The 14,368-nt window shown below is 41.2% G+C and overlaps 1 protein-coding gene across 1 annotated transcript in view; it reads left to right on the top strand.

Moving 5' to 3' along the window:
* PIK3CA (phosphatidylinositol-4,5-bisphosphate 3-kinase catalytic subunit alpha) overlaps nucleotides 1-14,368 on the top strand; it is a 1,902,358-nt gene that overhangs the window by 1,070,089 nt on the left and 817,901 nt on the right. Inside the window, exon 14 of the mRNA XM_044070443.1 lies at nucleotides 9,943-10,024. Coding sequence (XP_043926378.1) covers nucleotides 9,943-10,024 — 82 coding nt within the window. The remainder of the gene's footprint in view (nucleotides 1-9,942; nucleotides 10,025-14,368) is intronic.

The raw sequence follows: 14,368 nt of genomic DNA, 5'->3' as shown, positions 1-14,368 counted from the left end.
TCAGAATCAACTTCTGCTGGTAAGATTACATTTTTACTATTAAAGGTCTAGGTTGTTTTCTCATAGTCAGTGTACACATACTGTACCCTTTCAATTAACAATTCCTGTTGTGGAATACCAGTCCCATGTGTGCTTTCATGAAATTAATACAGTCTGTTCCTTCCAGCTTCTCGAGTACAGCAGAAAATTTCAGGTTTTCTCTATGTGCTCTGTTTTCTAATTCTGTTATTTTTTGAAACATCTCTCCTTGTGCAGTCTCAAATTCAGCTAGCCTTTTCTTTATTTCAACCTTGAATTAGCAATTTTTTGTAATGTTGGATTGATTATAGTAAAAATGTATTAATGTATGTTTTGTTTAAATGAAAAAAATGTTAAAATGGCTTATTTATTTTTTGTTAATGTATGTTTGTCTATGTCGTAAGTTATAAAAATGTTTTAGAGGAGGAGTGAGGTTTAAGGGGGGTAGGGATTGATCAATTTATATAATGTTGGATTGCTGAAAATTATACAAAGGAATGTATGTGATGGAACAGGGAATATATTAACATGGTCTGTCAGGGCCGGCCTTAGCTGAAATGGAGCGCTAGGCGAAGTAGTACTCTGACACCCTTTAAGCCCCACTCACACCATACTCATGAAACACCCCTATAAGCCACACCCACATGTAGGTCACGCCCCAAGAAAGCCACTCCAGTCATTTCCTTCAATTATTTAAATGCACAGAAAGAAAATATACCTTGTAATATAGTTAAACTGCAAGTGAAGGAACGTGGAATTTTTTGTAATAAACCTGCTTTATCTGTTGCTCCTTCACACATTTTACTGTAAAAGTCATGGCCTCAGAAAATAGAAGCCCATGTGCCTTCTTTCAAAGGGATGCTTAAGTTAACCTAAATTTACTCTGGGTAGGTGGGCGAGCCTTACAGCTCAGTGAAAGTAGAATAGCAACCTCTCTTCCCTCCTGTGTGTACAGTAGCTTAAACTAGAACAGCACAAACACAGAGCCATTTGCTAAATGATAGTCTTTCAATGAAAACAGAACTTAGCATGACCAGTAAACTTCTCTGCAATTGAAACGGCATGAAACCCCACATTCATAGAAAATATATCTGGCCAGTGGAGGATTAGGTTTACCTTTGGGCCTTTTTCTAATTAGACTTCTTGCACACATTTTAGGGCAATGCATACATGAATTTGTTCTTTTATTCACCTTCCTAATTGTACTAAGTTACATTCCTTGTATAATACAGCGCCACTTGTTAGAATGTGTTTTAAATTTGTAGTTTTAAACATTATTTTAATAAGCAATGAAACAAAGTATAAACCAATGACAAAAAAACAATGACAAAACTACCCATTTCAGAAAATTTCAACCATAAAAGGCAACCCAGACTTCTGTCATTACAATTAACCAATATCACTCAATACAAAATCTCTACAGAAGTAAAATCATTGGAATAATTCCACATTAAAAGAAATCTGTAACTAATGAAGAGGATGCTACTGGCAAACAACTTTACACCTCAATGTTTCATCTACAAATTCAATGCCTGCTGCCCTTGAATTAATCATCTATATTGCATTACAAATTTGGTAAACTGGTAATATTGAAATAGAAATGACTGAAACCGACAAGTTCATAGTTTCTAGGCATCTCATACAAAAGTACTGTAGAACTGCGATATCAGGACTTCATCTATATTGCATGGAAGTAGAATCCACAGCCTTCTGCACCAAAGGCAATTATGCTACTAGCACTGCTTTCAAATTCTACAACAATGTGCCATTTGATAAAACAGTTGCACATTGCAAACAGGCTTAGCATGAGCAGTAAACTTCCCCGCCATTGAAACAGCATTAAAACCTACATTCAAATAAAATGCATCTGGAAAGTGGAGAATTACGTTTACCTTTGGGCTACTTTCAAACTACAGGCTACTTGAACACATTTGTATGGCCATGCATACCGTATGTGTTCTTTGATTCACTTTCCTGATTGTAATAAATTATATTCCTTGTACAATACAGCACCAGTTAGTATGTTTTAAAATTGTAAATTTGAAAATTTTTCCAGCAAGCTGTGAAACAAAATGCATGACCCAATAATGACAAAACTGCCCATTTCAGAAGATTTTAACCATAAATGGCCCCTCAAACGTCTGTCATTACAATCCACCAGTATTAATCAATAAGCACAATCTCTGCAAAAGTAAAATTCATCCGAATACTTCTACATTAGAGATTTGTACAGCAGCAAAGACTTTCTCTTTCAAAGGAACGAATGGCTAGTTTAAATTCCATACACACACACACACACACACACACACACACACACACACACACCTACTCTCACACAGTAGCACACACACACCTACTCTCACACAGTAGCACACACACACTTTATATCTCATACAAACAGCAAATTTAAATTCCATACACATACATACATACCCACACACATTCTCTCTCATACAGAAATAAACAGTTTAAATTATACATAGAGACACACATATACATTAGGTTCATAGGTTGATACTTGGCTATCGGCCCTAGGGCCAGTACAAGCCTAGCCATAACAATTCACTGGTGGAAGTTCCTAGGTTGGGTATAATAATTGCAACATCACAATAATAAATGTGTAAGGTACTTAATGTGGCTGCATCTTTAAGAGATTAAGGAAAATTAACTAGGAGACAATTAAATGAGCTTTTAGATGACATCACTGATTGGCAAAATTCCCCCTACACTGCAATACTTTTCTCTGTCACATTTAAAAATACATAACAGTGACATCCGCCTTTCTTTTACAAGTAAATGCTTACTCAACTATCCTAGTACTCCTTACGACAGCAGCAAAAAAACACTTCACCCACCCTTTTGTTTTGCCACAGGAGAAAGAGAGACTTTTCAAAAATTACCCATTTCAACTACTACATTAGCCTGTCAGACCACAGAGACAACCTCGGTGAACAAAATCCTCGCATCACTCATCTCCAGGAAGCTCTCTGCCTGAGCAGTATAACTCACTTTGAATACGTGTAGTCACTTTCATATTGCTGCAGGCAATTTCTCTTTACAACCACAGACAATCACTGCTAAATACTATTCTCTAGACCTTTGTTAATATAAAAGTGAATGTTCTCTATAATGGGAAGACTCTTGCAGATTGCTAAATATCCACATTGACATGCTTGCTAGGGTTACAATCTGATGTACTAACTTTGGAATTCATATTTTTATTGCTTTTCTCCACAGTATATGATGTAACTGAGCTACAACTTTTGGTGTCATGGATAAAAGGGATTGAAGGTCTAGTCCACCTACCCAGTTAAGAATGTCTTACTGCATAAGTAAGTAATCATACTGGTGTAGATCCTTTCATTCTCCCTGTCACTGCTACTACACTCATTGTCCCTTTTTATTTATCCTCTATTTTCTATCACTACTGTGAATACAGAGTGCAGTTGCATAAGTAGTACTTTATTGTACCTAACTGTGTACTCCCTTTGTAAATAAATTAGAGAGAGAGAGGATGGGGGTATTCTGTTTCATTGTACCCCTGAGCCGAAGCTACACAAAAAAGTCCAATGGATCACTCTTCTAGCCGGTTAAAAAAATTAATACATATTAAATGGTACATTTCAGTCCCAGAAAAACAGCAAATTTCACTCACCAAAGGAAGGAAGTTACACCAGCTGCAAATACAAAAATTATCACTGCACAAAACAATGACTTTTTAACTCAACGCTAAGATAATAACATGTTACAAGAGATCAGTCCAGTAGCAAAAGTCTAACGCAAGCATGCCGATGCCATGCCGAAGCTTAGCATACTAGAGCCCCAGTTACGTACCAGTACACAGTTTGCAGAAGGGATTAAGACACACATCGATGTGCACAAGCCCTTTCTTTCAATATTCACACAACTGAAAGAGCAATTAAATTGTGAAAAATATATAGTGGGAAGTTGTGGTATATTATTGTGACATCAAATTACTCCCCATCACATCCTGATAAAAAGAAGTTTTTAAAACCGACTGTAAACAGTTAAAGAAGGCAAACGTCTTCACACTTGGGTAAGTTGAAAATTTAGCAAAATCTAATGGCAAACAATGCAGCAATTTATTTTACTTAATACAAAAGTCAAAATACTATTTTAATAATAGGCCTGGAAATGCAAAAAAAAACAAAATGCCAACAATAAACATACACCAATTATTTCTTCAAATGTACAACACCTTTACCGACACATTGACACTTCCGGAGTCACCTTCTTTATAAGCCAAACGGCCACACGCGGAGACACAGACTGAACTCTTCTCTTGAACGGTTGGCTTAAATTCTGTGCGGAACTGCTGAAGGCATTGGCGTTGTGACATACACAAGTTTCTCCTTAAAGGAGAAGACTCTCGCACCGCAAAATAAAGTTTTTTTTAGCCGCCTGGCCAAACCCTTAGTTGTAAGTGGGAGGATGCTGGCCTCCCCCATCCCCCACCCTCCGCCCCCTGGTTCCAGCGCCAAGAAGACCGCAAACTTTATATTAATTAAAATAAATAAATACATAACACACCCTTTACAAGGCCAGCCTGTACGGTGCCCTAGGCAGTCGTCTATGCCTAAGGCTGGCCATGGGTCTGTTATCGTCTATGTAAACATGGTTGCCTATGTCTTAGGAGATAATTCAATAAATGTGTTAAAAGGTTTCATTTTGAAGGTTGGGCTATAACTAGTTTTTTGTGTTGTGTTTGCTGATAATTTTGTAATTTCATATATATATATATATATATATATATATATATATATATATATATATATAAAATTTATTTATTTATTTTTTAAATTAGCTGCATACTTGTGACATACTTGTGTGTGTATGTTCATGAATTCAGAGGTTAGCAATATCATAGAAGTAATTGATAATACAAGCTTATTTATTTTGCTCACTGAAGATAGTAGCATCCCATTCTGGTTTTAGCATAAGCATGTCTTCCTGCATCTTAATTTCCATTGATAAAGTCTAGTGTAACTTGTTTGTGTCTTGAGTTTCATTTAAATTAAAGGTGATGGTATTTTAGTCTGTATATTAATTGCTATGTTTGTAACCATGTATGGGTAGCAGAAAGATCCAGAAAATATTAAGATACCCAAGATATTACCTGTTATCAACAGGATGGTGCAGCCAGAATTAGATTCATAGGTAGGTACTAGGCTATTGGCCCTAGGGCCTATATAAGCCTAGCCAAAAAGGTACCTTGGCTGTCGCCACCCAAGAAAATTATTTTTCCTGTGCCCCTGTCGAGCAGAGCCACAGAAGTGATCCCCGGGGTGAATTTCCTATTTCCCATCCAATCATCAAGATTTTTCTTGAAGAGTGCTAATAAGGAGCTCTGTTTGACATAGGTAGTCTGTTCCAGATTATGAGAAGTCTCTGGGACAGGAATCTATCCCTCCAGCATGTTCTGCTTATTGTGGTGACAAGGTTTAGGTCCCTACAGAGTGTAGATCGAAGGGATTGGGATCTCTTTAAGTGGAGCATGTCCAACAGCTCTGGGTTTGACTTAGCTTTGTATGTTAGGCAGAGATCGCCTCTGAGTAGGCAATATGCGATGGAGTAAAGCTGAAGTATTTTGAGACTGTCTGCGTAGGGCATCTGTTTGAGGCCAGTAATCCTCTTTGTGAGGTATTTCTGTGGCCTCCCCAGTTGTAGATGTCTTGTGAGGTACATACCAAAAGGGGCGCTGTACTCTGTAATGGGTCTAATGAGTGATGAGTAGAGGGGAACAATGACCTCTTTTTTTCTGGATGAAAAACCTTTTGTGATGAGGTGTGCCACATAGAAGGATTTTCTGACCACTGTGGCGGTGTGGTTATCAAAGGAGAGACTACTGTCCACCTGTGTCCCAAGGTCTCATCACATTTCGGTGTTAAGTAGCCTACCACCTATGTGGTAGTTCGTGGGTACAGAATTTTTTCCAAAGGGGATGACTATGCACTTTTTGGCATTGAGCTTCAGGCCATGGCTTTGACACCAGGCATCTGTCTAAGCGAGGCTCTTTTGTAGGATGTCCACATCGTTAGGAGTTTTGATTATGGCTCCCAGTTTGCAGTCGTCTGCAAACTTCATTAGCCAAAGACCTTCTGTGTTAGCCTGTACTTCAGAGAAGTAGATACCAAACAGGAGAGGACCCAGGACAGATCCCTGTGGTACAACTCTTGTCACTGGTCTGAAGTCGGATTTGGAGTCTGCTACTTTCACAGTGTGGGTTCTGTCCATGAGCCAGTTGGCAACCCATCTTGTGACATAGGAATTTATACCTAGTTTAGTGAGTTTATCTATAATTTCAAAGTGGGGGATGGTATCTGAAAGCTTTGGCGAGATTTAGATAGGCTGTGTGAACTACCTTACCCTCATCTATGGCTTTGGTGACTGCTTCAAAGAAGTCTATCAGGTTTAGGAGACATGATCTGCCTTTTACAAACCCGAACTGGGTGGGATCCAGAGTTTGGAGTTTACCAATGAAATGTCTTTGTTTATGAGTTCCATGATGATACGTTTCATGGCCTTGCAGACCAGGCTCGTCAAGCTAATAGGGAGGTAGTTCTCGGGGTCCATCGTGGCTCCCCCTTTGTGGAGTGGGATAACCGTCACGGTGTGCTATTCAGTTGGCACAAAGCCTGAGGTGAGGCTATGAGTGAACATGGTACTTAGGTGGGGTGCCAGTTTGTTCTGTAGTTCGTGTAGAACGCAGCCTGGGATATTGTCAGGTCCTATGGATACTGTGTTCTCTGCTTTGGAGAGTGTTTTTTTTTTTTTTTTTACCTGTGCAGCTGTGATTACAGGAACTTTGCATTCTTCCAGTATAGAGATGGGCCCTCTAGGGGGTGAGAGAGGGGTAAAGTTAGTACTGAACCTATCTGCCAGGATGTTGGCAATATCAGTTGGTTCTGTATATTTAGTGTCATTGTGCTATAATTCAGAGCAGATCTGAGTGTTGCCATTGAGATTCTTGACATAGCTATGGAATGCTTTGTGTTTGTCTTTAGTGTCCGTGGCAATTTTGTTTTCATAATTAGCTTTGGAGGATTTTATGAGGGATCTCAGCTTCTTACTGAGGCTGACCAGGGAGCTCCTCCAGGCATGGAAGTTTACTCTTTTTTTTTTTTTTTTTTTTTTTTGCAACAGTTTCTTTCTTACGTTGTAGAGTTTGTTTATGGCAGAGGACCACTAGATTGGCTTCCTTTTTTTGGAGGATAGCATCTTGGTTCTGTTAGGGATAGCACGATCCATGCACTCGTGTAGGTGCTTTTAAAGTGCATTTGTGTAGGATTCAGCAGTCATACCTCTATTGTCCGTCTGCATGGGTGTCATGAAGTTTGCCACTTCTGTCTTGAGAAGTGTGAAGTTGGCTTTGGAGAAGTTTTTTTATGGTGGTTTCCCTAATGGGGAGTGGGGGCGGGATGTGGATGTCTAGGGTAATTAGCTTGTGGTCAGATCTGACCAACGAGGAATTGACCTTTGGTGTGGAACACCGGTTGCCCATGTTGGTAATAACCAGGTCTAGGATATTGCTGCCACTGGTGGGGGTGTGAATAAGTTGATCCAAGGCGTTGGAATTTATGAATTCCAGAAAACGTTGAGCAAAAGAGTTGGTACATGAGTAGTTTTCCCGTTAATGGTGGGGTAGTTGAAATCATCCATTATTAGGGTGTTGGGTTGTACCCTAATATTTTCCAGTGTATCAAGAAATGAGGAGTGGGAATCCTGGAGCATGGTGGGGAGTCTGTAGCAAGTTACAATTTGGATTGCGGTCTTGCCCAGAGTTAGTTGCACTTGGATAATCTCAGATGCATTATGCTGTGGAGGTGTGGATATCCTTAATGAATATGGACACGTCTCCGCCTTTAGTGCATCGGTCCGGGTTAGGTGGTCGAAAGGTGTGGTATGAATTATAGCCTGGTAATGCTGGGGTGCTCTCTGGAGCTTTGAACCAGGTCTCTGTCACTGCACAGATGTCGATGTTCTCCATTTTAAGGAGTGCCTCGAGTGAGTGCGTTTTGAGGTTTAGACTTCTAGGATTGAGTAGCATTGTCCTCTGATTCTGTTTGCTTGTACCTGTTACAGTGGTGAATTTGTCATTTGAACCTTGCCTAAAAAAGGCACTATAGGGGTGGCAAGAGCCTTAGCCAGTATTCGGAATCCCAAGGGCAACAGGGTGCAGGCCATCTCTGGCAAAGCATCGTTGTCTGTCGATCATGTCATCCCAGGCAGACAAATACTGGATCTCCTTAGAATGACACCAGAAGCTTAGCCAGTTGTTGACGTCAATCATTTTGTTCTTGTACTGTGGTATCATTCTTGGTGATGGCAGGATGCTGCTGAGGGCTAAGGTCATAACTGCCTGGGCTACAAGATCGGAGAGCTCCTCCATGTCTCTCTTCATGTAGTCCAAGGAGGTATGTCTCAGGTCATTCACACCAACATGGTCAATGACAGAGTATTATTTGTACTTGTGGAGTGACCTGAGTGCGTGCGTTATTTGGCGGATCCTGGCACCCTACAGGCAGCTGACAGTAACTTTCTCCTTGCTTAGCCTGGTGAGTGTAACATCAGTGTGCCTGACTATAGAGTCACCTATGACTAGAGTGTTTGGTACGTTGTTATGCCTTATGGGCTGTGGTTGAGTGGCACACTGAGATTGTGGGCTGTGTGTCATTTGGGTTGTGTTGGGGGTTGAAGTTTGCTTGCGTTTCTGCTTTGGAGGTCCCTGTTGCTTGAGCAGATTTTTATTGAGAGCCTCCGCAAATGTAGGTGTGTGTTTTTTGTTTCTGTGTGTGTTTTGGTGGTGTAGATTTTGAAGGACTATGTGATGAGTGTGATGTGGTGCAAGTGTTTACCTTCTCCTCTTGACTGTCTATTCCAGTCTTGAGTGAAGAGAGCTTTGCTTCCAGTTTGGCTATATAAGTGCATCTCTCATAGGTTGCAGTGTTGGGTGGTCGGAGGAGAGGATTGTCTGTGTACATGAGGCAATTGCTGCATTGCCCCAAGATGCCCAGATTCATCAGGTAGACAGGAGAAAACACCGGGAGCTGACCCTTGGACATGCCTGGATAGATGCTTATTTATTAAGTACTAAAAACTGCTTTCCTCTAGACGAGTGAGGAAAGTTGAGTGCTGTAGTAATTTGTAGCTTATTTCATGCTTCCGACGAGTTCTGAACATGTCCTGAGCTCAGAGAAACAGAGTTGAGTGCTGAAACTAAAAGACTCACTAGTTCTAAGAAACAAAATTAAGCTAGAAGGCTTCTCTCCAACACAGAAAGGTTTGGAGGCTCAGAAGCTTACACGTAGTTCTGGATACAGCAAATATGTATATGGACTAGAGTACTTACAGGAAAGGCAGGAAACAAACTTAGAACATTTTTTTTTCTCTTCCCAAATGCTCTCTTTGTACACAGTAGGAGTTCCTGAAATCAGAATATGACCTCACTGCACTCAGTTGAGTGAGCAAATGAGATGGGCCCAGAAGGAGTATCCAAATACAAATTTGCAAGAGGGGCGTGCAATTTCAAAGCCACCAAGATTAACCCCAAAACAAGAACAGGTAGGGGGGTGGGAACTAACTGTAGAGACAGAGAGCCACAGTTTTCAGTTCAATTAATATTCAGTAAGAAACAAAAACACACAAACTACAGTACTATATGAAAAAAGTGCAGATAAAAATGTACTTAAATTCACTATTGCTTCATAAGCTAGGAACTGCTGCATGGTATGTCTTTGTATGTGTTATAAGGTGTTTTAATACTTTGGCTTTATGTAGTGTTATATACTCTTTCTATCCCTTAACCAAGTAGGTTATAGTATTTTGTAAAAATGTTTACTAAGTAATGTCCATCAAATATATACATATTATGATGACAGTCATAAACCTGTCTTCTTTTCACAGGCAATATTGTACAGATATGCCCGAAATTCTTCCTAAACTACTGCTGGCTGTAAAATGGAATTGTAGAGATGATGTAGCACAGGTAATCATTTTCATTATAAAAACATTGAAAACATATTTCACTGATCAAAACATATGCATAATTTTCCTGCATTGGTGACAGGTTGTATGGACTTCTGTGTAGCCCTGTGCTTTGAAAGACTTGATCTGAAGTTGTCGGTCTTCATTTTATCCTTGATCAGTGGGTTTGGTTTCGAGAATCGGAACCATCTTGGCCATTTCTATAGCTCTCACAGGCCATAAACTCTCAAGTTTCAAACCTATCCACAATGTATATGTCCTAGTTACCTCAGATCTCGTTTGCCCCCTTCCTGGTTAGAAGCATTCACCTTTGCGCTCGAGCCAAGTGAAATTGTTTATTATTACTTCACCTTTTCTTCAACATAAATTTATTTCTATATTTTTCCTATCCCTTTTCTACTTGCTTGTTTAGCTCGTAATTACCTTTGTTGGTAATTTCCCCTCCTTCCGGACACTTTGTGCACCTCGTTTTCTGCCATTGTTGGTACATAACTCTTTTCCATACATTTTGTTGCACTCTGTCCCCCTTTCTTCCAGTTCTTTCAAATAAAAAATCTTTGTTTATCTCTGTTAAAAAATTTACGAGTGCTTGCTTTTCCTGCTGTATTTTCTTCAGTCTTCTGTAGTATGAGGTGTGAGTGTAAACGTCTTGCTCAGTATGGCTGAAAAACCCATAAGCCCCTCTGGCTTTAAGGAAATGCCAGCAGTGCGGCCACAAAATTCCTTCTTCAGACTCACATGTATTGTGTGTCTACTTCTTGGGACCACACCACCTGCAAAGAAGATTGCAGTATGTCATGGCTTTAGCCACAGAGCCTTAGTCGAGAAAAAAGAATGAACTTATTTTAGAAGGATTAATTCCAGCTGCTTTTGATGAGGCCATAGATGCTGGAATAAGCAAATCTGATATTTCATTGCCTTCCTCCTCTTCCTCTGGAAAGACCAAGAAAAGAAGCATGTCTCTGCCATCTTCTCCATTGACGACATTCAAAAAAGTTAAGACCTCGGTGCCAAAAAGCACCTTGGCTCCGCTGGATGTTGATGCTGTGGTGTTGGTACAGACACCTTCCACTGCTTCCAATTCTTTGACACTGAGGGCTTCAGTGCAGATTCAAACTTTTAGCTCAGATGCACAGATTCAAGCTCCAAACACTACTTCAGTTCATAGTTCATAGGTTCATACTAGGCTATCTGCCCAAGGGCATTTATAAGCCTAGCCCATAGTTATTTGGCTTTCACCACCCCTTTAGTTTGAATAAAACTATGCCTATTATTTTGCTGTGCCTCTGTCAAGCAGTGACACTGAAGTAATCCCTGGGGTATATCTGCGATCTCCCTCCCGCCCTTGTGGTTCTGAGGGATCTAGATTTTTTGAGGTGAAGCATATTCATCAAATCAGGGTTTGACATGGCCTTATATGTCAGGCACAGGTCACCTCTGAGCAAGCGGTATGAGACTGAATAGAGCTGGAGTTCTTTCAGTCGGGCAGCATAAGACATATTTTTGAGACCCTTTATCCTTTTGGTGAGATTTGGCACAGAGTATTTCTAGTTGGCAAGCGTCTAGATTTCAGTATTCCCCATCCATTGATCCCTTTGCTGTGGAATTACCTGATGTCTTTTTGCATAGACCTAAGTCTCCCTCTGTGTCCTCTATCTGTTCCACCAAAAACCTCAGAGAGACTGACGTGTAGAGATTGGTGAAGAAAATTTTGTGGGCAAGATAAATTCAGGTGTCCCCTGAGCTCCGACCCCTTCAGGTGCCAAGCATTCTTTCACCCCGTTGACTAGTCTTCCTCCAAATTCCCCTGAGGCCCTGGGGATTTTAGTTTCGAGTTGTCCAGCATAGCTGCATTGGTTCCAACAGTCTCGTTTCCTTTGGAACTGATTCAGGCTCTGAGTTCTTCGGCTCTGTCTGATCCAGAGACCTACTGGGGCTGTATCTACCAAGTCATTCCCTAGGGGCAGGAGTCAACTCCAGTTTTTTGGAGCCATCCCTGCACCTTGGGGTTTGGCTAGGGTTAGTTTGCCAATGGCTTCTATCTGGGAGGTGGTCTCATCAGAGCGGGGAGTGACCACGATTCCCAGGCAGTCTATCTTGGTTCCAGATTCGCTTCCATTTTTGGTGGTTTCAGCCTTCTAGGCTATGGAGAGTGCCTTGGTTGCCTCAGCCACTCAGTTAACTTCTTCCTCGAAGCATATTCCTTCCTCAAGTCTAGTTATCCACCCTGCTCCTCCAATGGGCTAGCGAATGCTAAAACCTCAGGCGACTCAGACACAGAATCTGTCTTCTTATGGTACCTCCCCAGACCATCCCCTGATGAGGTCCCTATGAAGAAATAGTGCAAGAAGAAGCACTTAGATTCCCCGCAGGAATACAACACCGAAGATGCTGATTTTGATGATGAGGAAGGGTCCCCCAGATCACCCCCCCCCGATGTCTGCTTTGGAGACATCCTGGAAATTTTAAAACAGAGGGTTGATTGAAAGTCCCAGGCTTTTCACACTTACCCGTTTACCTTTTGGGTGACTTCACCCACTGATGAACTTATTCATTTGATTGCTCAGTGGTTGTGGAAGGTGCCCGACTCCATTGAACTTATCCCTAGGAGGCCAGACAAAATTTTATCCCCTGCGGAAGTTAAACAATTTTGGGCAAAAGGTTTAGCAGTAGATGACATGGTCGTAGTGGTGGCCATGAAAAAGGAACTGGCTGAGGAAAGTTCCTCTATCTATCCGCCCAGAAGAGAGTCCCAGACAAATGAATAGGTTTGGTAAGCAGATTTATGCATCATCAACCTTTGCATTACAGTCTTTGAATTTTCTGGCACATTTCACCAGGCTTCAAAGGGATCAGATCAAGGAGCTCTTGGATACCCTGGCAGAAGCTGTTTTTGAGGTGGTGCAAGACAAAGTTGCCTCTCGGTTATCTACCATGGAGTCTGTATCTAATTCATCATTGTGGCTCATTGCACATGCAGCTGAAGGGACTACCAGAGTAGTGGGTTCAAGTGTAGCTGTAAGGAGACGCGCTTGGATGTGAATTTGTGACTTTGCATAGCCATTTAAGTCTTCATTTGTCGATTTACCCTTGATGTTGTTTGACTCAAAGGTTAGATAAACATCCAGGTGTGAGAAAGATAAAAAGACCCTTTCTGTTGTGGGCATGCATTTTTCCACTCCTCAAAGACCTTTTTTCCAGGAATTGGAGACTGGGTGGAAAAATGTGGTTCACAAAATCCAGAGGGCCTTTTCAAGACACACATGGTGAAAGGTAGGGATGGGGAGGGGCTCTAATGGAAGACGCTGACCACATGGCAGAGGTGGCCTTGCAAAATCAGGGTTTCGGAGATTCCTATTCCAGAAATCCTCTCAGCATTCCTGACTGAGGGTCGATTGCATTCCTCTGGAGGCAGTCGGGGGATGCTCATCCCTGCACCAAAACCCCTGGCTAGAAATCACATCTGATACTTGGGTGCGGAGGATTATATCCACAGGTTATGTCATACCCTTTTCTCTTCCAAAATGTTCCACCCAGTCAGAGGGAGCCAACAATCCTAGAGATCCAAAGACTTCTAGAAAAAAAAGAGTCATCCAAAAAGTCCAACCAGACCAGCTAGAGTCCAGAACTTACACAAGATTTTTTAGTGCCGAAAAAGAAAGGGGACTGGAGACCAATTTCGGATCTCAACCTATTGAACAAATCTGTTAGTAAACAAAATTCTGGATGATCACTGTACAGTCCATTCTTACTTTTTTGGAAAAGGATGACTGGATGTGCTCAACATACCTTCATCATGCATATTACAACATAAAAATGGGCAAGCACTCCAGAAGTTTCCTCCACTTCAGTCTGGGAGCCAGTAACCATCAGTTCAGAGTTCTGCACTTTGCTCTCACCACAGTCCCCAGAGTTTTCACCAAATGCATGGCAGTAGTAGCAGCTCACTTGAGACTGCAAGGATTCCAGGAGTTTCCATATTTGGATGACTGGCTAATTACTGCTCTGACCAGGCATCATTTGATAGTAGCAAGAGATTACGTTCTACAGACTTGTTCCAACCTAGGAGTTACTGTGAATTACAAAAAATCTCAACTGATTTCAACCAGACTTTAGAGTTCATAGGAGCAGTGTTAAGTACGAGAACATCTGTAGCCTCCTTTCCAACAGTGAGGTTACAAAACTCAGGCAGCAAGTTTGAAAGACTAAAACACAGCAAGAAAGCACCTGCTTGTTTAGTTACAAGCCCTAGGTTCAGTGGCAGCGACAATAACTCTTGTTGCCGTGCCAAGATTTCATATGTGAATTCTTCAGTAGCTGCTTGCATCTCAGTGGTCAGTACTTC

This window comes from Protopterus annectens, chromosome 4.part1 (assembly GCF_019279795.1).
Source record: "Protopterus annectens isolate FY-2018-M chromosome 4.part1, PAN1.0, whole genome shotgun sequence".
NCBI classification, from domain to species: domain Eukaryota; kingdom Metazoa; phylum Chordata; order Ceratodontiformes; family Protopteridae; genus Protopterus; species Protopterus annectens.
Note: the sequence above shows the minus strand (reverse complement) of the source record. Positions and strands in the feature narration are given on the sequence as shown.